Source organism: Schistocerca gregaria, chromosome 4 (genome assembly GCF_023897955.1).
Source record: "Schistocerca gregaria isolate iqSchGreg1 chromosome 4, iqSchGreg1.2, whole genome shotgun sequence".
In the NCBI taxonomy this organism is placed as follows: Eukaryota; Metazoa; Arthropoda; class Insecta; order Orthoptera; family Acrididae; genus Schistocerca; species Schistocerca gregaria.
In genome coordinates this window covers 308,070,031-308,095,190 of record NC_064923.1, presented here as the reverse complement: position 1 = coordinate 308,095,190, position 25,160 = coordinate 308,070,031, and the positions used below count along the sequence as shown (strand labels likewise).

General features: G+C 42.2%; 1 protein-coding gene across 1 annotated transcript in view; it reads left to right on the top strand.

The window, feature by feature from the left end:
• Window positions 1-24,868, top strand: part of LOC126267288 (juvenile hormone acid O-methyltransferase-like) — a 131,039-nt gene extending 106,171 nt beyond the window's left edge. Inside the window, exons 5-6 of the mRNA XM_049972362.1 lie at window positions 281-428; window positions 22,809-24,868. Coding sequence (XP_049828319.1) covers window positions 281-428; window positions 22,809-22,987 — 327 coding nt within the window. The 3' untranslated portion in view covers window positions 22,988-24,868. The remainder of the gene's footprint in view (window positions 1-280; window positions 429-22,808) is intronic.
• The last annotated feature ends 292 nt before the right edge of the window (window positions 24,869-25,160 follow it).

Here is a 25,160-nt window from a genome sequence, read left to right as displayed (position 1 = left end):
TTACATTCCCAAATTCAGTTTTTATGTAGTTTCGCTAAATCTATTAATATGAATGCCAGGTTACTTCCGTCTAAAAGAAAATGGCGGGTTACATTCCTACCAGTGTCCTGACCCAGATTGCCCCCAGTCCGTAATGACTTAGTCGACTGGACTCCGTTATTCTTTATAGTTGAACCTACGGGCTTAGGTGCTTTAGTGTTGTTTTAAAGTGATGTTGCCAGTGCACAAGAAGTGTTTAGAGAGTTCTGTGATTTAATGAGAAATTTTTCTTCTGTTAAAGGATTATAGGCACTTCGTGACGCCGTACCAGTTGTTAGATGATCCTGCAGACGTACTGAGAGGTTTTCTGGAGGACGCCGGGCTTCATATCATAAATGTTGAGTGCAGAGAAATCAACTTTACTTCTCAGAACATAAACGTCATAAGAGGTGAGTGAAGGACATGACATAAGAAGCAACAAAGAGCAACATATTACTGTTGCGAACTCCCCACTGTATTTCAGTAAGAAATTTAGACAAACTTGATCTCCCACTTTATGAAGAGACTACATATTATAAAAAAAAATACGACTATCTGTTATGCATCTTAATCGTATAACCTTTGACGAAACAGAACCTAATTCAAATTGAACTGTAACTGATATGAATACAATTTGCCTTTATATTGAATGCGCAACTGGAGTAAAATTACATGCTGGAATAAAGATTTCCACGTAACAGGCGTCTTACCTATGTTGCGGATTTTTCTAAAGCACAACAGCAAGCAGGCAGCAGCTAAGCTACAACTGTGATTGTAAATAAAATTTCCAAACACGTTTCAAACTGTTTCACACCACATGGTGCAATGTAGTAACATGTAATGATAAACCTCCTTTAACCATTAGGGTGTAGAGTGTAACTATTCCTATAAAATGATGCTGCAAGACCATGATTTTAGAATGAACTATATATTCAAAAAGAAGAGTGAAATTTCACATGATGTTCACGCACAACATTGGTCTACATCTACGTGATTACTCTGCAATTCACATTTAAGTGCTTGGCAGAGGATTCATCGAACCACAATCATACTATCTCTCTACCATTCCACTTCCGAACAGCGCGTGTGAAAAACGAACACCTAAACCTTTCTGTTCGAGCTCTCATTTCCTTTATTTTATTTTGATGATCATTCCTACCTGTGTAGGTTGGGCTCAACAAAATATTTTCGCATTCAGAAGAGAGAGTTGGTGACTGACGAAAAACGTCTTCGCTTTAATGACTTCCATCCCAACTCGGGTATCATATCTGCCACAGTCTCTCCCCTATTACGTGATAATACAAAACGAGCTGCCCTTTTTTTTGCACCCTTTCGATGTCCTCCGTCAATCCCACCTGGTAAGGATCCCACACCGCGCAGCAATATTCTAACAGAGGACGAACGAGTGTAGTGTAAGCTGTCTCTTTAGTGGACTTGTTGCATCTCCCAAGTGTCTTGGCAATGAAACGCAACCTTTGGCTCGCCTTCCCCACAACATTATTTCTGTGGCCTTTCCAACTGAAGTTGTTCGTAATTTTAACACCCAGGTACTTAGTTAAATTGACAGCCTTGAGAACTGTACTATTTATCGAGTAACAGAATTCCAATGGATTTCTTTTGGAACTCATGTGGATCATCTCAAACTTTTCGTTGTTCAGCGTCAACTGCCACCTGCCACACCATACAGCAATCTTTTCTAAATCGCTTTGCAACTGATACTCGTATTCATAATGTCTGAATAAAGTAGATGCTCCAAAACCCTACTGCAAAACCGACGTCAATAATATAGGTCTGTAGTTCGATCGATTACTCCTACTACCCTTCTTAAACACTGGTGCGACCTGAGCAATTTTCCAATATGTAGGTACAGATCAATCGGTGAGCGAGCGGTTGCATATGATTGCTAAGTAGGGAACAGTACTATGCTTAACAAAGTGAAAAAGAATTTAAAAAGGATTCAGTGAGTGTTATAGAAAGCTTTTATTTAAAAGAAACAGCTTAATTTAATATCTTCATTTATGACTAAGGGAAGTGAGGTGGTATGAGTTCCTAGCAAGTTCTCGCCGACAATGATTATTCTATCCAATTAGGTGCGAAGTACAGCAATACTCAAACTTCTCTTAAAAGTAACATGATTTGAATTTCTCTGTTTGCCTTCCAGTATATACACCCCCATTCGTATTTGCTGTCCTTCACAATAAACCTTACTTCATCTGATAAAATTTCAAATCTCCCCCCCCCCCCCCCATGTCTATCCTCTAGCTATTCTTTCTCCCCTCCCTTGGGAACGTGGCTGGGATATTGGTGGGAATGTTCCGCATTCTGTCGCTGACCTACAAACACTCAACTTTCTTTTTGGCTGTTTCCCTTTCTTTGTTTCCCTTCTCCTCTCGTTCCTCCACTTCGGCGTTTAAGAATCCTCGTTTTTCTTCTTTCTCCCTGTGTGGTCCTGAAGGCCGGCCCAAGTGTATGACCTTCTAAAGGTGAAGGGTAGCGCGTAATTCCCAGCCCCTGGTCGAAGGGTAGGGGTCGCACGTACCCCATAGTACAGGCCAGGACCAGGTAGGGGTGATTGCCTGAGCTGTAACGTTCCCAGATAGCCAATTGGTTCCTCCACCAAATGTTCAGGTGGTCTGACCTGAGGTGTGAACAATAACCAGTGGTGGTTGCGCCACCTCATGAAAGGGCCCCCAGTTGGATGGAGTGGGCCATCAGAGACGCTAGAGTCTTTGCGGATTTCCTCGCAATGAGTCACTCATCCTCTCCACCGACGTCGCCGAAATGTAAACGTAATGAGGCTACTGATTGGAAGATCCTCCCTGCTGCACCACAGTTCGTCGTGGTGTCACATACTGAAGACTCACGCCTTCACAGCAAATTCGTTTATTATTCGGGAAGGTATTGATGCTACCGCTGGCCGTGTGAAATCCTGCTCTCGTTTACGGAATGGTACTTTGCTTTTGGAGACTGCTTCTGATTCTCAAGCACAACTACTCCTTGCTGGCTCGCTTCTCCAGTTACCCTGTTCATAGATCTTTGATTCTTCCTGTGGTCTAATTTACACCAGGCTGGGTAGATTCCTCCTTAGTGCCCAGCTGCATCTTTTCCTCATCTTTGATAGGGTGTTGCTGCTGTCAGAGATGAAATCAGGTCACGAAACCATCAGTCCGCTCGTACATTCTGAATCCGATGCATTACTACCAGTGTCATACGTTCAATCACGCTAGAACATCTAGTTGACACCCAGATAAATGCATAACCTGACAGGGATGTACATGAGGGCAAATGTCCGCCTGCTTCTCCTTGCTGTATCAACTGCAATGGCGGCCACGCCGCCTCCACCCGCGATTGTCTCGTGCATAAAGATGAGGAGGCTGTTGGAGAGATTTGGGTAAAGAAGAAAGGGCCTTTCCCAGTAGCTCGCAAGTTAGTGGCTAGCCGCAAACCGTATGTTCTCCCATGTGGCTCAGTTCAGTTCTTATTACCCCTTGCTCGATGGACACTGCTATGCAGACATGTGACCTCAAATTAGGCTCTGAGGTTGTGAAGTCACCCAGTGTCAAGGTAGCATCGCTGTCCTCCCTCCCCTCCCCCCCTCCCAATTCCTCTGTGAAACAAACTGTCAAACTCTCGGCTAAAGGCGCGAAGCTACTCACTACACATCTGGTAGACAGGAAAGGACAGTAGTAGTAGCAGTAGTACAGAGATTTCCTCCGTCCCTCCAACCAAACAACACCTGAGTCTTCCTCCAACCAGAAAAGCTCTAAGAAGTCCGCTAAAGACAAATGGTCTTCTCCTTCACCAACTCGAAGATATTTCTAGACGGTGTCACCACGTGGTCACTTAGCCCAGTCGGCCTATTTCTCGCCAGTGCGCACCACCAACCGTTTTTCAGCGTTGGCCTCCACCGACCAACAGCAAAAGCACGCCGATGCTTTTGTGGACCCCATGGAGCAGGATTATCCTGCTCCTGTGTCGTTTAGTAGCGACACTCCTCTGGCTGTCCCTTGGCGGCCAGAGTTGATACTCCATCTCTTCCTCCTCATGACTATCCTCCAATGGAACGTTTGCGGCTTTCAGTCCCAAAAATATTTACTACTGCTTCTAACATCGCAGCATCCCCTTGTATTCTGCCTTCAGGGAAAGAAATTGCACCCTCGAGATTGCTCTCAGCTTCCTCATTCTTACCGATTCGTCCCCCCAGGGGGCTCTGTTCTTTTGAGTACGTGCATGCCAAACATGCAGCCCCTGCATTACCTCTCCCTTCCCCTCCTTGTCTGTCCGTGATCCTTCCCTCTGCCCTCTCATCTCCCTTTCTTGGTGTCCTTGCTTATGTTAGCTTTGCGATTTGGTTTTGTTGAGTAATCACTTCATCCTATAGGCATTCTCTGGGGTTTGACCTCCATTACTTAATGTCTATTCCATATTGTGGGCCATTTGGGGAAGAGCACCTTACCTAGTGTCTCCGGTGTGTGCCCTTCTAGTTCCTTCCATCTTTCCCTCCATGTCGTTGTCTGATGTTGCGGTATATAGCTAGCGCGGTAACCAGCCCGTGCAGTGGGAACACTATTGAAATGCCTCGTATAACAGGCCAGAGCGGGTTAGGTTGTGGAAAGGGCCAAAATAGATGGCTGTCAGTTGCACTCAACATACAAACTTAATTTGACCACACACCATATTACACAAGAATGCAAAACACTCAAAACCTTAATCGACCTCCTTTAACTCTAGATTGGCTCAAGGAAAAGCTCAAAATGCAAGGCCTAAGCAAAAAATTTATATGAAAGATTCTTCTGGTGGTTTGACGCAAAATGTCTGAATCTTTAATGTAAACAGGCTAAAGGCCTTAGCACTTAAATTTAAATGGAACGCTGCTGGATGCGGCATGTTACGCAATAAGAAGTGTTCCAATCAAACGGGAGAAGGCCTTACCTTAAAACATTTCAAGCAAATTCTGCTGTAGGCCCCATAGCAAAGCATCACAATCTTAGGAAGATCAGTTTAAGAGGTATTAAACTCGGCTGAAGGCCACACAGTAACCAAAATACTAAAACTCACAGGGAAATTACTATGTAACAAACACGGAACGGTGCTTCAAACTTTCCAAGGATCCGCCTGAAATAGTAACACTAACGCCCGTTCAGGCAAGACAAGCATCCTGACCAATGTTGTAATGGGAAGGCAACCCAACCGACATACAGCAAACGATCCAACCAACTACCTGATTTTGGTCACCACACCAACGGCTCTACAACCAAAGTGCAAGCGAGGTGAAGAAACCAATAACGCTAGTTTTCAAATATTGGCGTAGTTATAAGCCAAGGCACAATAACTACTGACATCCGTGAAAATCGCAACGGCTGTGGAACTAGACGCCGTGGCGGACAGCATCAACACGGTAAGAAAACTCTCACCTGCTGCTTTGTCGCAAGTGACAAACTGGCTACTGCAGTGCGCAGACAGCATTTAAAGCACTGCTCAGTCGAAATGACACAGGGTACATAGTGTTCCAAGAAACACTGCTACAAGAAACTCGACCACTCGTAAAACGAATCATTAACAACTAGAACAAATCACAGGCGGACACAAACACACAATCAAGAGATAGTCGGTAACACAACACATGTCGTCTGACCAAACGACCAACATCCAACCAAGGTCATTGCCACTCAAACCATGTGTGTCAACAACGGTCGGGCGAGTCTTGACTATACAGATCCCACTGCAGTTCCAACCTGACTCGACCCGATGTCCGTCTGGAACTGGGAGACAAAGCGATCCGGGCACACTGGCTCAGTCAGGCACAGGTAATTCTTGCCCAGTGGCCACGACTTCTGCGCACAAGAAGGAACCGATCCACTTCCAGCAAGATGACAGTAATGAAGCATCAAAATGGTCAAAAGCGCCCCCCCCCCCCCCCCCACACACACACGAGGCGACCAACTGAACGACCGACAAACGCGCGATCCCGCTGCTATCTCCGTCCGTCGGACAGTTCGTCCTGTCGCGAGCGGTCGGAGAGTGCTGGCTGTCCACCCCTCCCTAGAGCTCTGTCCCCGATAGGTGCTACATCGTGACTGCACTTCTGCCGCGTTACAACTCCACGACTGCCAGGTCTGATCTCTCAACAGCAAACTACGACTGAGAAGTAACAGCCATCCAGTAAAGATAATATGGCAGGGAAATTATCGATATGCACTGCTGCTGCCACTCACGGGGCAGGCAAGACAAATTCAGTGACACCAGTAATCCAAATTTAAAGTGACAAGACTGCCATATGGTAAAACAAGATGTTAAATAAGGATGGCCCAAACATGAGCTACACACAGCTCATCTATGTACACTTTTGGTTGAGCCCCCTGAAAACATAGGATCACACTTCATACCTGAGCTGTGACCACCTCATGTAAGCCTAGAGTAGTTGCTTGTCAGCCTGGAGATCAGAACTCCCGGCAATTGCCGTCGTGCCAGACAGCCCTTGTTTTGGCTGGGTGTCGCCCGAGGGGAGGGCGTCTGATTTGAGTGCGAAACCTTTCCCCAGTATCTGATTTGCACCTGGACTGATGGGGATACTTTCACCAATACCATACCTTTATTTTTTGTGGAATAAATTCAAGACAAGTTAGGCGAAGTGGACTTTCTGAGCAAGATACGGTCAGGTTCGTTGTTGAACAACACTGCTTCATGTCCATTACCCCCCCTCTCCAGTCTTTGAATATGGTTCAAGGTGTAATTTTTCACAAGGACCTCATCCTTCAGAATGATAAGGAACTTCAGGACTATGTAGGACGACAGGGTGTTCACTTTGTTCGGCATGTTCAGAAGGGCCTGAAGGACAATTGCATTGATAATTGTGCCTTTATCCTGGCCTTGGGAAGGGATACCATCCCTGAGATCAGTATTATGGTTTATAGATTTCATGTGAAGGCGCACATCTCACCACCTATGAGATGTTTGAAGTGTTTGTATTTTGGACACGTCTTCCCACTGTTCAGACACCTCTGTGGTGACTGGACGTCCACTCCATGAGGGGGGTTCCTGTGTTCCCCTCCTGTGTGTGTTGATTGTCATGGCCATCATTCTCCACGTTCACTGGATTGCTCGGCCTAAAAGAAGGAAAAGGTAACCTACACTGAGGCTCATAAGAAGTATGCAAGTCTTCGTCCTGTGTCAATGACGTCTAGCTATGCTTTAGTTACATCTTCACCCCTTCCTTCCCCATTCCTTACCCCAGCCCAGCCCCCACCCCTGCAGTTCCCACACCCTGCCCTCTGGGCGCCGCTCCCCCTCCCCAGCTAGAGAAGTGTCCCACTTCTTCGGCGTCTGCCGGTCAAGGACATCACTCTCGCAACCCCCTCCTTCCTGGCACCTTCCAGGCCGAAGGTCTGCTGACCACCACGAGAACCACCATCTGTGGGGCCCCCAGGTCGCCCGCTCTCTTTCTGATACAGATATAGCTGCCACTTGCTCCATTCTGCAGCACAGCCCCCTTCAATCTCAAACAGAAAAGAACAAACATATTTCCCAGGACAAGGAGCCTCTGGTGTCGCCAGAGGTCCTGTTCCCACCTTCGCAACCTGACTCTGACCTGCTGTTGATCAGTGTCGCACCCCTTCCTTCTAGGTGACTGGTGGTGACCTGGCAGCATGACTGGCTTTAGCCTGTTCAACCCCCATTTGAATCACCATTCTGTGTTTATCCAATAGAATTGTAATGGATGTTACTGTCACCTTCTGGAGTTGAAATCCCTCATTTCATTTCAACCTGCAGCTTGTCTACTGATCACTCACGAACCTTCTGTGGTTTCCATGCTTTCTGTTTAAATGTGGTCGGCCCACTGTGGGCCGCTGGTGGCGTTTGTACATTGGTCCATATGGGTATTGTTAGCATGTGGATCCCTCTTCACATTACATTGGAAGTGGTTGCTGTTAGGGTCCACCTGGACTCCGGGGCTTCGTGTCCTAGCGTTTGTCTCATTTTGGTCCGTGGCCCTTGGTGGAACGGAACGTTACCTTGTTTTCCTGATTGCAGTCTCCCAGGCTGTGCTAAGATGGTAGCCACTGTCGCAGTTCATTAGATTGTCGTATAACGGTATTTCTACGTAACTACAAGACGACGATGCTACTCGGTTGATAACCCATGAAGACTTATTACATAAAATTTGCCGAGAGGGCCTGCATTCTGTTGAAACACTTTCCAATATCCTACAGCATCACCACCAGTCAGTTTATAGCTCATCTTGTACGTCAGATCATTTCTCTTGTGAGAGTTGTCAGGCGATTTTTTTATGTTGACGTAGATATTTGCAATTTTGTTTTTGCAGGATGTAGGGGAGTCAACCCACATACACTACTCAACATGCCTCATGCGATGCCTAATCTCGACAGAAAGCATCAGTTTCATGCAGCAGTTTAATTTTTCAAATTTGAATTTGTGGCCATTGGATATAGCGCTACCAAATTAGTGACATTCGTTTTATTGATATATATAAAGAACATTAAAACATGAAGAATAACTAATATTTCGCTACCTGTTGCATGGCGGTAGAGGCCAAGGCTGCCCTGTCGCTGTCAGAGTACTGCCTCTTCATGTTTTACGGTTCCTTTAAAACATACGCCACTAATTTGGGAATGCTCTTAGAAATAACTTTGTTCGTAACGGGAAACAGAGGCTTTTCCACGTCACTGGACATGCTGAGTAGTTTTCGTTTAGGCACTCTCCACCTACACACTGCAAAAATAGAAATTGCGAAACTACGCCAAAATGAGACGGAGAACTCCTGACGGCCTTCGGGGTTAAGCTTGTACAGAGAAAAAAATTGGCTACAAAACGCTTCTGTAAGCCACTCCTCACAATACGGTTATGGAACATCAGTCCAGGACAACGTACTGGGTAGTTGTACTTAAGTTTCAGAGACAGCCACATATTTGCGAACCTATTCCATATGCTCGGAATTCCATTAATAGTCGGCATTGTACCGCTATGTAACACATTTCACGGAAATCAAGGAATATGGAATTTGCCTGTTGCACTTCATCCGTGATTCGCAGTCTACTGGGATGAAATGACCAGCTGAGTTTAGCGCTACCAGTGCTTTCAAACTCTGTACTGATTTCTGGAAGGTGATGCTCAGTTTTATATTCTAAAGTAGGGTATGTTCTAAAATTCAACTGAGGTAAAGGATACTGACCTGAAATTTTCATGGTCCATTCCTTTAGCCTCATTTATGCAGGTTGCCACACCGGATTGGTGGAAGAGAGTAGTCGGACAAGGGTGGCACCACCTGAGGTTGCATGGTTGCCAGATTTATTGAAGATGGTGGGTCCAGCATTGAGGCAATAGATATGGCAATGTCACAAGGTCATGGTGGGAAGTTCAAATTTTGATTGGAAAATAGGTAAATTGGACTACCTCTACTAACCTAAGTCAGCCAAACACCACCTCTTCCTTAGGAAAGTACTGAGCCTGTGCTTTGCCTGCTGGACTGGACAGACATTAGCCTTCATTTTGAAAGCAGTCTTAATTTAAACAATTTGAGTTGTCACAGGCAGTAGCTCCATTCAGTGTGTTCACCATGAGGTCCAAGGTCCAACTGACCTAGTACACAGTACTGCCTCCAGAGTGCTGCCGAATCATAGCGGTCTCTGGGAAAAATGCCAGGTAAAGTACTCAGCCTGTTCTAGACTGCTGGAGAGAGGAAGGAGCATACTTTATTTTGGTACAATTAATTTAGGAATGCATTTTGCTTTCTTCATTTATTACACTCACGCAAAACGCTCATTCTGATGTGCTTCGGGTCGCAATATACACAGCCTACAGACCTGCAAACTACTTGTAAATTATGCAAATAATGCTCTGCACACCCTATAGACCTGCAAACTACTCGTAGATCACCGAAATAATGCATGTAAAACGCTATATAGGTAGGAAATGGAGGTCTGTAACCTTTAAACTGATGTAAAGGTCATCCAACCACCCACTTCCACATCCAAAGTACATACACATAAATAGTTGTATGTAGGAAATATCTTAGGATTTTTGGTAGCTTAGCAAATAAGACAGGTTAATATTCTCATACAAAATATTTATGAACTTCTGCATATATATTTACACACAGAAAACAAATCTCTCCTTATTTTTGTTAGGTGTAGTTTTAATAATGTCCAATTTTTATTTTTAATTTATGACGTAAATCCACATCGAATCAGCTATTTCTTCCTCTGTCCAGTAATTCGACAAATACTGAAAAGGTATATTCTCGAATTCTAGCACATAATAAATTACTTTCTTCCTGTAAAGTCTTTGTTTTATGGCATTAACTATTAGCTCTCTCCCCCCATGAACAATGGACATTGCCGTTGGTGGGGAGCCTTGCGTGCCTCGGCGATACAGATGGCCGTACCTTAGGTGCAACCACAATGGAGGGGTATCTGTTGAGAGGCCAGACAAACGTGTGGTTCCTGAAGAGGGGCAGCAGCCTCTTCAGTAGTTGCAAGGGCAACAGTCTGGATAATTTACTGATCTGGCCTTGTAACAAAAACCAAAACTGCCTTGCTGTGCTGGTACTGCGAACGGCTGAAAGCAAGGGCAAACTACAGCCGTACTTTTCCCAAGGGCATGCAGCTTTACTGTATGATTAAATGATGGCGTCCTCTTGGGGTAAAACATTCCGGAGGTAAAATAGTCCCCCCATTCGGATCTACGGGTGGGGACTACTCAAGAGGATGTTATCAGGAGAAAGAAAGCTGGCGTTCTACGGATCGGAGCGTGGAATGTCAGATCCCTTAATCGGGCAGGTAGGTTAGAAAATTTAAAAAGGGAAATGGATAGGTTAAAGTTAGATATAGTAGGAATTAGTGAAGTTCAGTAGCAGGAGGAACAAGACTTCTGGTCAGGTGACTACAGGGTTATAAACACAAAATCAAATAGGGGTAATGCACGAGTAGGTTTAATAATGGACAGGAAAATAGGAATACGGGTAAGCTACTACAAACAGCATAGTGAACGCATTATTGTGGCCAAGATAGATACCAAGCTCACACCTACTACAGTAGTAAAAGTTAATATGCCAACTAGCTCTGCAGATGTCGAAGAAATTGAAATGTATGATGAAGTAAAAGAAATTGTTCAGGTAGTGAAGGGAGATGAAAATTTAATGGTCATGGGTGACTGGAATTCGGTAGTAGGAAAAGGGAGAGAAGGAAACGTAGTAGGTGAATATGGATTGGGGCTAAAAAATGAAAGAGGAAGCCGCCTGGTAGAAATTTGCACAGAGCATAGCTTAATCATAGCTAACACTTGGTTCAAGAATCATAAAAGAAGGCTGTATACATGAAAGAAGCCTGGAGATACTGACAGGTTTCAGATACATTATATAATAGTAAGACAGATTAAAGAACCAGATTTAAAATTGTAAGACATTTCCAGGGGCAGATGTGGACTCTGATCACAATCTATTGGTTATGACCTGTAGATTGAAACTGAAGAAACTGCAAAAAGATCGGAATTTAAGGAGATTGGACCTTGATAAACTGTAAGAACCAGAAGTTGTACAGAGTTTCAGGGAGAGCATAAGGGAAAAAATTGACAGGAATGGGGGAAAGAAATACCGTAGAAGGCGAATGGATAGCTCTGAGGGATGAAGTAGTGGAGGCAGCAGAGGGTCAAGTAGGTAAAAAGACGATGTCTAATATAAATCCTTGGGTAACAGAAGAAATATTGAATTTCATTGATGGAAGGAGAAAATATAAAAATGCAGTAAATGAAGTAGGCAAAAAGGAATACAAACGTCTCAAAAATGAGACCGACAGGAAGTGCAAAATGGCTAAGCAGGCATGGCTAGAGGACAAATGTAAGGATGTAGAGGCTCATCTCACTAGGGGTAAGATAGATACTGCCTACAGGAAAATTAGAGAGACCTTTGGAGAAAAGAGAGCCACTTGTATGAATGTCAAGAGCTCAGATGGAAACCCAGTTCTAAGCAAAAAGGGGAGAGCAGAAAAGTGGAAGGAGTATATAGACGGTCTATACAAGGGCGATGTACTTGAGGACAATATAATGGAAATGGAAGAGGATGTAGATGAAGATGAAATGGGAGATACGATACTGCGTGAAGAGTTTGACAGAGCACTGAAAGACCTGAGTCGAAACAAGGTCCCGGGAGTAGACAACATTCCATTAGAACTACTAACGGCCTTGGGAGAGCCAGTCCTGACGAAACTCTACCATCTGGGGAGCAAGATATACGAGACAGAGGAAATACCCTCAGACTTAAAGAAGAATATAATTCCAATCCCAAAGGAAGCAGGTGTTGACAGATGTGAAAATTACCGAACTATCAGTTTAATAACCCACAGCTGCAAAATACTAACGAGAATTACTTACAGACGAATGGAAAAACTGGTAGAAGTCGACCTCGGGGGAGATCAATTAGGATTCTGTAGAAATGTTGTTAGACGTGAGGCAATACTGACTTTGACTTATTCGTTTCAAGATATGAGTGACAGAAATACAGATTACTAGTGGCTGTAATCATAAAGACTTCTCCATAGGATCCCACATAGGTATGTGGTTGAATGGAAAGACTTGACTTCAATTCAGATAAAATTTCTACCGGGAAGTGTAGCACTAGTGGTCTGAAAAGTAACTGTACATTTCTGACGACCTCAATCAGCACACCATGTACTGCTGTGATAGTTCTCAACCAACGATCAGCTGTAACCCAGTGGATATACCGCAGAACCTCTGACGTGGCTTTGAGACAGAATGTGTTACAAATATTGGAGAGACATCTAGCCGCTGCATGAGGAGCTGCAAATTTCAGCTTAATACCGCATTCCTTAGCCGAGTAACTGTCAAAATTCGGTGATTTATTAAGAGTTCAAACCCATCGGCGAGTGTCATCGCACTGTTCGTCTGATACTCTGGCGATTACCGTCTATATTCAGTGTCGCAGTGTTGCTCTGGAAAAACCACTTCACTCTAAGGCAATGCCATACCTCGATTTATAAGGCTTGTATATTTAGAACTCAGTTATCGTTAGCGATACTTCTGAGCACCTCCACAACCAAGATCACTTAATGACAGTAACATAGCCGCTCCTGTTGTGTTTTCTTTATAGCTGGTCCCTTGCCTTGTAAGACAGTTACGTCTGTCTGACACTGTGGTTCCACTAACAAATGAGGAAAGTCCTCCCATTGCTGATTTGCGCTCAGTAAGTTCTCATATGGCCAGCAGCTATTGGCGGAGTACTAGTGTGTGTGTGTGTGTGTGTGTGTGTGTGTGTGTGTGTGTGTGTGTGTGTGTGTTTCAGACACTTTCAAAGAAAATGATGCCGCCCTGTCGTAAGGAAAGATATGGATGTGATATGGAATAGTGCGATAGCTGCAAAGGGAATGAAAGAGTTTTTACTTAAAAAAGTATGTCAAGTTATAAGAATGGTCCAGATATTTCTATTTCCAGAGCCGCAGCCTTCAGCACGGGGTATTTCCGATACTTCGCTTATTGTCAAATGTCATCCAATTGAGGCCACAATCGTAATATTAAATTGTGAGTATAGCGATCAAATACGTGGCTGGTTTCCTAAGATGATTCTGGGATGTGTGATGCACAGTGCCGGTGGTCTGTGGCGAGAATGATACACGTTTCCAGCTAACGGCAGGAGCTGTCTGAATGGAAAGTTCTGTCGGGTTACAGGAATGTAGGTGACCTAACTGTGTCACCCTCTAGGCGGCTGAATAGCGAACTAATATTGTGTTGGAGAGCACACATGATCATGAAGGCTGCCCATCGAAATTTGAGAAGATGCAGTATGAACGTATGTTTTTGCTAGCCATTGTTCCATCCCACATAATTTGTTTGTGTGACTTCCCCACATTTACCATCTTCATTTCGTTGAGAGAACATAGATTGGGGTGTATGTTGTGTGCATCTAGCAGGTGAAAGACGGGTAGAAGACAAGTTTGCTGGTTATCTAGACATGAGAAACACCTTACTTGACTTTGTAAATTATGAAGATGATTTGGGATCTGTTATCACAGACATCGGTATTCGTGAGTGGAAATACCTTTCCTCTTTTTTTAGAGTTTCCAAATAAAGGTCTCCGCAGACTGTTTCGTTTTACTCAGTGGCTTACAGGACACTCAACCTCGCTAAAGGTTTGGTTTCCTAGAGAAATAATTTTCAGTCTATATCTTCGAAATTACAGCGTGCAAGCGATCGGTAGCATACTGCTAAGTGCTTGATAGCGTGAAGCATCGCGAAAGTGGTAGGATATTCCGACAAACCATGTGAGAATACATATGTTTTTGTAATCCCAGAGTCTGGAGATGGGTGTAGAAAGCAGCAGGCAGGTAGAGACCAGAAACAGTAACGTCTTTGTGCTAAGGGGAACTGACACAGCCTTTGTACTCCAGTTAAGTGTCCAAGAAAGCTTCTGGCTTACGTCGATTTGCTTTGTGGCTCCCCATTGATGGGTGAGTATTGAACTAATACCTAGTTTGCGTTAAGTCGCCATTGGGACCGCCTGTATGCTCTGTGGGAGTTTGAGACGATTCAATACGAGTGTTTACGGTAGAAGCATTGATAGTGTTCGAACTCGTACCATTCAGGTTCTCCTGGGGTGAGAGGTCGTCCACAGCCGGCCGGCCTCTCTGGATGACAAATAATTCTGTGGCTACGGTCATGGGATGCGTTTATGGCAGATGTTTAGTCCGTCGGCACTGCACTGCGCCATGGTGATTACATTGGATTATTTGACGATCTGTAGACCACTGTCAGCGCAATAAGGCCATTTGTTCTGCATAGTTTTGCCGCTGAAAGTCTAGTCTGCAGAAAGTGGCGGACGGTGCTCATACATAGGCGGCGGCAGCAGCAGCAGCAGCAGCAGCAGCAGTTTGGCGGTGGGTAGATTCAGCAACAGCTAGTCTGAATGTTCCATTCACAAGACATACATTGTGGGGGCAAGGTATTTATAGAAAGTTCTGAGAGTAACATGCGAATTCTGTTAGCATAATTCTTCTGGTTTTCCCTCTGTGCTTAGACTGTGCTATTTCCAAACAGCAAGAATGCTTTTATGATTAACAGTGTTATCACAGGCATGCACATACATGACGAGGGGCTTTTAGCGGCGAGAAGAATGACGAACGATTGCCATTTCTGGGATGTACGTCGAAAACAGGATATTAAACATGACAGATCGGCTGTCGCATTCGGATTGCTATGCCTTAATCCTGTGTCATTCTGAAAAGCATTGCAACACATTTCTGTAGCATGTCCAGAGGAAGACTTAGCTGTGATTTAGACGTGATGTCAGTATAAAACTGACAACCATTTAGGTGCACCTGCGAGGGTGAGCCACTAGGTAACCATCTCGCAGGATGTGCAGGTACCAAAGCTGACTCACCGTGCCAGCAACGGGGCCTAGGTTGACATGTGTTTAGACAGGTATTACTCAGGTGTCAAGTATGAAAGGGATGCCGCTGCCTCATCCTTGCTGGACCCAAACTGACACCTGCGCATTTCTTTGGTATCGTCACTTCATGGGTCGGTGCAACCCCACAACTGGCAGGTTGTGCGTAGTTGGCAGTATCAGGCGTCAGGTGGTGGGATGTGCTTTTCACTAGCGATCCTTCGTTTAAACAACATTACATCCGTTTCCCCCACAAATACGATGCTGGGAATTTAAAAAACTACCCTGTGCATGTGAAAGACATCGATTTAATTTTCATGAATTTTTTAGATCCACATGGTGTTGGCGGTTCAATAGTTAAGGGGACAGTGTCTGTGGGTGGGTGGGTGATATAGAGAAGAGAAGCAGGTTAAGTGCAGATCACTAGGTTAATTTGCATAATTTTTATGTATAATGCGATACAATAGTTTAAGAGGGTGGGGGTGAGTTACAGAGCGCACCAAAAATGGGGTTCAAAAGCGTGTGAAACTCTAAAATGGATACTAGAAAATAGTGGGAGGACATAACGAATTACCAAACTTGGTATCAAAGGTGGTACAATAGTTTAAGGGGATGGAGATAATATGCAAAAGCACTTAGCAGCACAATAGGTTAAGTGCCAACAAAGGGCTGAACATTAGGCCAAGACACCCAGAGTGCAGTGCTGAACATAAGGTTATGCAACATGTTTGCCCCATGTAATTACTTTTTACAAGACATACATGTTTCCAAACAGCAGAGAATTATGAGCAAGACAAATCTAACCCCCACAAACAGAATTTATTTTAAATGAAAATACACCCTTGAATTTCCTGTTAGAATATATTTCCTCTCCACCACAGGGAAATGTTATTTCCATATAATCTATACACTGCCTTGAATCCCATAAATTGCTTAGATCAGCAATATTCCACACATTTGTAAATTGTTGAAACAATATTCCATATACTGCAATAGAGTTTGTCAAATTTTTATGTTCCATACTCTGCCATAAATACTTAAGCAATATTCTAAACATTTAATAAATTGTTTAAACAACAGTCCATATACTGCAGTCGAATTCGTTCCAAATGAGCGATGAACAGTCTTTCTCCCGCCCATTTCCGGAGGGGGAGGCGGTGTTTACCAGAGGCGAAATGGTTAATCAATTGATGAATTAATTAGTTAATCAAATTAATAAGTGTGACGGGGCAATTCGAATAACGAAGACCTGAAAGTGTACCTCTAGCAGTGAGGGGGAAGGGGTGGGTTAGAGGTTTCCTGAGGGGGGGGGGGGGGAGAACAGGTTAAGGAACTTGTCAATGGAGAACAAGTTTACCCCTGATTGCATACCTGTCCCTGATGTGGGCAACCCGCACTAACAAAATTTACTGGAACGAACACTCCCCATACTAAGAAGTGACTTGATATAAGCCTTAGACCTGATCTGTGATTTTAAGTTGGACCAACATTTTCTTGGGGTCTCGGTAGGATCTTCTATTAGATTATGGATGACAATGGAAGTTGTTGTATGCTTCGCAGTCGAAGTTTTTATATGTGCACGAATTTCTAACTTCCGCCTGGCGACATTCCTGCATTTAAGCAAGAATGCAAGTCTATTCAAAAAATTCCGAATGTTACTGAACCAAGGAGGATCTTTCTCCTTAAGCCACTCACTAGGCACAGACTTCACACATCAAGAGCAATTTAGTTTGTGGGAGTTAAGTCTCGGAAATCTTGACCTCCTAGGAAGCGAAAAAGGCACCTACTTCACTAGTTGCTCTTAATGAATCTTGAATGGCTACTGGTGTAACAAAACTGTAGCACGACAGAACACACTCGACAAAAGCTTACTCCTTCGAAATTAAAAAGATGGTCGACAACGGTCAGGCACTAATTTAAAGCAGTATACTGTTCTGCATTTTTCATCTGCTGAAGGGGTGTTCATTTGTGCTATGTCACGCCTTACCCATAGACGTAAAAGGCTGTCGTCATTGGGACAACTGCCAGCCTATCAATGGTGGGTAGTGAAAACCACATCTTCGAAAACCTGTCTTGGAAAACCTCACAATTCCAGTAATCGGTAACTCTATTACCAAAGATACTTGAAAGAGCATGGCTTTTTCTGATATGTCAATAGCCAGGATTCTACCATACAGTTAACCATATAGCATCATCAGTATCGCCTCACATACCTCGTAAAACATAACAAACTCGATTTAAGAGGTTTTCATTGCCTACCATCGCTAAGCGATCGCGTATTGAGTGGCGCTCATTGTGTAATTCTACAATTTTTAATAGCTAACGTAAATAAGCAGCACGTTCAGCATAAACATCTGTAAAATGCGCTATACGAAACTCAGCCGATTTGTGCGAGCGAGGATGTTTCCAGCAGTTCTCGAAGTTCTGCTTAGGAAGTAGTGCATGATTGTGGTTTACGTAGAATTGTCACTGTGGTGTTAAATCATAGTGTGAGATAGTGACACTCCCAATTCGTTTATACTTCATAAACTAACTAAAACCTAAAGTGAAGAATCAGAAATACACTACCTGCGTCAAGAAACAGGTGAGTCAAACACCTCTGTTAAAAATCAGTCTGATTGTGCTGATAGGCACTTCATAGACCTAGCTAGGACATCTGCTGGCTTAGTCCTTTGATGAAAAGGAAGGTCCTCTGCTGGTCAGCATTGCCCATTTTAGCAAGAAAGTTCAAGAGGAAAAAAGATTCCCCAAAGTATATTATTGAAGCTATGGAACCTAACAAAATAGACTGACGGAGAAGGCATAAAGAGGACATAACAGGTGGACTGGCTGTCTTCATACTCCACCGTTACACTTTGTTCTAGGTCAGTTGTGGCCTTTTGCGGGTGCTTACTTTTTCTCAGCCTATCAGGACCGTTCTTCACTTTTTGGTTTAAATTTCTTTATCTGACGTGATAGTCTCTGTGGATCGCTCCATTGCTAGTTTTCATACCATTTTCTTTAGTTTGCATACAGTTTCTCTTTCACACTAAGCTTTCAACTCCTTTCGAATATTCTCATTTCGTATTTACTTCCCTTCACCGCTTTAAAATCTCATTTCTGTTCCTTGAATTTGTTGTTCTTGTCCTTCATTCAATACCCACGATTCACTTAAAGATGATAGGGCTGGCATTGCGAATGTTCGTAAAATTTCAGTTGCTTCTCTTTCCCTGTTTTATGCTTCAAAGGTCATTCTGCAAGTACCGCCAAATCTATTGAAGTTAATTTCTGCAGCTTCATATTCGTACGGTATTTAACTTGCTAGATAGTTAAAATGTTTTGCCTGTTCAAATATTTTTCTATTAACTACTATCCTAATTCACACTGAATATTTTCCTGAATATGCCGTTGCCTTCGATAAACAGATATTTTTGTTATATTCTGTACATATTTCATTTAGTCCATAAATTACTTCTTGTAAACAATCTAGAAGAAATCAGTGCAAAAAATCAGCAAATAAGTGTTTTTACGAATTGGGTAGTGGTGCCTCATTATTCATCCTAAAATTTCGCCTGCGAATTGCATAGTCAACGTAAGTGTTCAACAGAGTAGTAATGTAGCCATGTTTTATCGTTATCCCTATAGTCCTGAGACCAAACAAGAATCTAAACAATGGGTTACCAAGGGAGAATCTGCACCAAAAAAGGCAAAGACCATTCCTTCGGGAGTAAAAGTTATGGCGACTTTCTTTTTGGTTTTGCAAGCAATAATCCTAATAGATTATCTGGAAAGGATAAAACTGTTACAGGTGCGTAATATTCATCATTATTGGACCGTTGGAAAACGGAGCTTCAAGAAAAACGCCGGCAACTGGACCGCAAAAAAGCCCTTTCTCACGACAATGCACCAGCGCGCACACACACAGCAGTTGTGGTCGTAAAATTAATGGCAATATGATACCAACCCGTTTCACATCGCCCCCTCTCTCTCTCTCTCTCTCTCTCTCTCTCTCTCTCTCTCTCTCTCTCTCTCTCTCTCTCTCTCTCTCTCCCCAGATTAGGCTCCCTCGGACTACCATTTGTTCCCCAATTTGAAGAAATGGCTTGTGGGACAAAGATTTTATCCAAACGAGGAAGTTATTGCAGCAACTAATAGCTATTTTGCAGTCTTGGACAATTCCTATTATTCAGAAGGGATCAACAAATTAAAAGAGCGTTGGACGAAGTGTATAAGTTAAAAGGAGACTAAGCCGAAAAATAAAGTTTACCCCAAACACGTGGGTATTTTTTATTTTTGCACAGACTTTTCAAACGCCAATCGTATTCTAAAAGCGAACGGACAAGCGTAGTGTAGGCAGTATCTTTGGGTAGACGTTAAATTTTCTAATTATTCTGCCAATAAAACGCAATCTTTGGTTAGCCTTCCCCACAATATTTTCTGAGTTTTTTCCTATTCAGGTTGTTCGTAGTTGTAATTCTTAGGTATTTAGTTGAATTGAGGGCTTTTAGATTTGACTGATTTATCGTGTAACAGAAGTTTAACGGATTCTTTTTAGCACTCATGTGGATGACCTCACACTTTCCGTTATTCAAGGTCAATTTCCAAATTTCGCACCCTACAGATATCTCTTCTAAATTTATTTGCATCTTCTGATGACTTTAATAGTCGATAAACGACAGCGTAATCTGCAAACGACCTAAGAGGGCTGCTCAGATTGTCTCCAAATCGTTTATATAGATAAGGAACAACGAAGGGCCTATAAAAGTACCTTGGGAACCGCAAGAAATCACTTGTTTTACTCTTCCAGTAAACTGTTACGAACTGTGACCTCTGACAGGAAATCACGAATCCAGTCACGTAACTGAGACGATATTCTAAAAGCACGCAATTTCACTAAAACCCGCTTGTGTTGTACAGTGTCAAAAGCCTTCTGGAAATCCAGATTCAATCTGAAATCCCTTGTCCAATGGCACTTAATACTTCATGCGAGTAAAGAGCTAGTTGCGTTTAACAAGAACGATGTTTACTAAATCCATGTTGACTGTCAATAGACGGTATTCTTAGAGATTACGCATAATTTTCGAATAAAATATATGTTCTAAAATTACGCTGCATATCGACGTTAATGATGCGGGTCTGTAATTTAGTGGAATACTCCTACCGTTCTTGAATATTGGTGTGACCTGTGCGACTTAACCGTCTTCGGGTATGGATCTTTCGTCGAGCGAACAGTTGTATATGATTCAGGTATGGAGCTATTGCATCAGCATATTCTGAAAGGATCCTAATTGGTGAACAATGTGGACCAGAAGACATGCTTTTAAGTGATTTAAGTTACTTCACTACTCAGAGGATATTTACTTCTTCGTGTTAAAAAAAACTACACTAAGTGTAATCACAGCTGTTTCTCACCCGCTTATTATCACTATTGTATGTTAACCTGTTCGTAAATTTAGGACCAGTAGAAGACATTTTGTTCAGCTACATCCTTGGTGGCATATTCCAAAGTTAATTGCTCAATTCATTTTCTTTTATGAATTGTAATTCGTATGTAGTTCATTGGTACATATCTTAATTAAATAGTGTTGCATCGCATTTATACTGAAATAATCCCTCTAGTTTCATTGCTAATTCCAACAATAACATTTTTCATATTTGAAGAGGGGAAATACTCGTAGATTCACTGGTTCAAAATCCTTGATTCAATAAAATTTCACCGCACCACATACTTAACTTAGCGACTGACTATGGCGTAACAGACGAAAACCGGATTGTGAAATAAATAATAAATATTGTAGAATATTAAACGTGCTTTCTCAAAATATACCAGTATTTCCGTAGAGCTTATACCCAATTTTTCTCATAATTTCGACTATCTTGTACTATTCTACAATGGTGAACACTTCTACGCTGACAAATCCTATGAATGTATCTCGAAATTTCTTAGGTTCATGCTTACCTTATAGAGAAAGAAGTCGATACCGCCTCCTGGTTCCTTCACCATCTCGTACGTTAAACTGTCACATAGCAGCTCCTAGATTTTATTTTTCTTTCTTCTGTATGTTACTCCTGTCATCAAGTAGGATGGACGAGACGTTATCGGATTACGCGGTAGTTCTGGCACTTAATTGCTCTTGCTATCTTCGAAATTGTATCGATGTTTATCGATGTTATTTCTTGAAGTCGGGATGTCTTCTGTCTGAGAACATAAAAAAACCTGAATGATCGTTTACTTTCCCTTTTTAGCAATGATTTAAGAAATTCTGAAGGAATGGTATCTACGCCTACTGCATTATTTTATCGGAAGTGTTCCAAAGCTTCTTCAAACTCTGACTGAAATTAAGTCTCATATGTCTGCCAGAACTTACTTCGTCCCCTATCTTGTCACCACAGTTCATGTCTCTCGTAGAATTCTTATTTGCAGTTATGCTACTTCTCTCTCGCAATGTACTCTTTCCACCTGCTTCTCTTTCTCCTCTGCGTTTGACAAAGGAGTTCGTTGACACTCTGACGCTTTCTCGTTCAATTTACTTTGCTTTTTCTGTAGTCTTAATCTATTACCCAGATGACACTTTCTCCTCAGATATTTCCACATTTATTTGCTGCCATTTTGCATCATCTTCACTGCTCGTGTTATTTTATATTGTTTTATTTTCTTTATTAGAAATGTTTATACTTGGCATCCGTCAACTTGAGTCATGTCTCCCACAGATTATTCATTGTTACTGTTCTATAAAATATATTTGCCTGTTCAATTTTTGTGTTCGTTATTATAATGGATCTCTTACTTTTCTTTAGTATAGTGGTCTTCATTAACACAGACCTACAGGCCAAAATTCACTCCTCACGATTTCAGTGTTTCAATGTACCATTTCGTTACACTCAGAAGCAATCATCAGGAATAATCAAAGTTCAGCAGCTAAATTGTGCTGTGTGTCTGTCCTGGGAGGTATGTCGTACAGTCTAGTACCTCTTTACGTAATCTAACTCACTGTTATGTAATGCAGGAGATGGTATTCCATATCATCTGGGATTCTCCAACTACACATATTAACATTTTTGAATTTTATTCCTTGTTACTAGTGGAAATCTGTTACAGAATTCAATTACTCTTTCTCCTTTCATTTTTCTGTCTCAGAAAATATATTTTCTGTCTGTCTGTTCGACGTCTGTCTGTATGTCGCACTTTCTCTGTCCACACAATATTAGGACGAAATTTGGCCGAATTTTTTATTCATTAACGAACACTGTATAATTGATTTTCTTGTTTTCTGAAACTGTAGCTACGTTTTCAGTTCAAAGATAGAATACGTGAACGTAATGAATAGCAGATACCAATTAAATTCAAGTAAATATTTCATCTGCCTTGTGTCGAATGTACTGTTCGTGCCTTCTCTTTCAGAAGGAGTGAGAGCTACAAACCTTTTCCACGATAGGCTACCACCTGCAGTGCAGTTTAGCTACTGGGAGGACTGCATAGCAGAGGTACGCACCAATGGTAAGCTAATGTGGTTCCCTCCCAATGATGGGATGTACCACTACAGATACAACGCGCTCATCGCGCACGTAATGAAACCGTGACTTCTAGATCACCCCCACCCTATTTAGTTCATCTGGCCTGGCCGCCGACGTTCGAACTGCTCACACCTTAATTCTTTGCAAACTTCCGTTGCAATAGACACTTCAGTGATAAAATACTTGACATTCAAGTTTTGCAGTGACGTCTTCGAGCAAGTATAGCATGACTGGTGAGCGAAGATCACATAATCGACACTTGCTTCCAGATGAGATGAGCTCCCGATCACGGACTCTTTCAGTACGTCTGAAACTCAAGTGGACATGAAACGTGTGTGTTGAATATTAATTTTTTCTGAAGTTATGAAATCACTCGCCCAGAGGAGCTTCATACCTCCAATTTCTACATGTTTTCCTACCAACTACTCGAGATGCCCTAGTCATGGTTGACTGGTGCAAAGAAACAGAAGAAAAGAGGAATCCATCAAGAGCGAAAAGTTGTTTCCGCATTAGAAATAAGCTGATCATCTCCACTAAGTGATGGAATTCCTGTGAACGGTCGATCATACGAGAAGAAAAAATTACGAAGCCTGCTCAGCTGAAATAAAAGATCGTGTGTACAGGATGGTGTGCAGTGCACGGATTCCTGATCTTCATCGGAAGAGACTGCACGGAAACACACATTAGCTTTCAGATACTGCAACGATTAAAGTAGATTCTATTTTATCTATACACTGCCTCTTAACCTTGTCAGTTTTTAATAATTTATAAATAGTTTATAAATACTTATTGTTCTTGGCTGAAAAATTTGTATTTTGGTGAGACGTTTCAGACAATTAATGCATGTACTTTAACTACTGCAAAAATTACATTGTGAATACATTGAGGAGAATATACCTGTGTATCCATAGTATTAACGAGCAGTCATCCTACCTGTGGCAGGATCCTGGTCCGTCATAACTCTACTGAAAAACCAATTTTTACCAATTGCTGTTACGGATTAGTAATAACTAGAAAGTAATTTACCGACAGAGTGAAGCTAATCACTGTGCTGTAGCGCACTTTTAAAATGAAATTCGCATTTCATTGAAGTCATTTGACAGAACAGCTTCATGCTGACAATATTCCTCAATAGTAATGGCGTCCAGACCAGTTATCTGCTACCCTCGGTCGCTACTGGCTAAACAGATGGCGTCCATTCGTCAACAGAAGGCTTACGGCATCTCTTGTCATTCGGTTTAATCGGACAGAATACTCTTCGTTCTGAAAGGCCGGCTGCTTGGCTCATGTAAGCGCAGGTGAAGTTACTTGTAAAGACTCGATTTGGCTTAAAAAATAAAATTTTTGAAACTAATGTCCTAAAATAATCCTTGAGGGCTGCCACCTTGTACACTGTTCCCCTTAAATAGGAGTGGGGACTGGACAACATTACGAACAATGTGTCATCTACTCTCCAACAGCATATTAGCCGTAGTAAGGGCCTCAATGCTATCGCAGGGATATGTTCAAATATTTCGTTTAGTGTTATGTAAAGGGACTTAATTGCAATTGTATTCCAAATTATCAAATCAGTAAATATTAAAATATTCAATGATCAGTTAAAGTTATCAGTCAGAATTGTAACAATGAATACAGTAAAATAATGAAACAATCTTTGATGATTGAAAACAGTTTAATATTAGTTTTACAGTGAGGAACTATATGTAATAAGAGCAGGTACTGAATCCATACTGATATTTAAATAGTTTACAGGTGCCTCTAGAAATCAGTTGTCTTTCTATGGCAAATATTAATCCCAATTCCAGAAATTTAAAATAAAACATAGCAAAATAATTGTGTGCAAATAAACGTGTGAATACACAGTAAATCACCTACAGAACTTAACCAGACTTCAATTAAAGTTAGATTAGCGACATATGAAAAACCGTAATAAAAACTAAAATTTCTACGTTCTCCATCTATTTGCAAAAATAGTAGTTGCATGGAGTAGCACAGGCTACAAACTGTTAACACAATTACATTAAAATGCGCAATTCTCAAGTCCAGGATATGGTGTATTATTGCACATTACCCATGATTTAACTAGATTAATCCACATCAAAATACAGGACAACATATTTTCTTATATTACAGAGCACACCCCTACTCGGAAAAACAGGAAAGTTTCTAATTGCTAAATAAAAACACGAGGTTGATTTCTTCAGAATGCCTCGAATTCGTACTCTAATAGCAGTGGAAT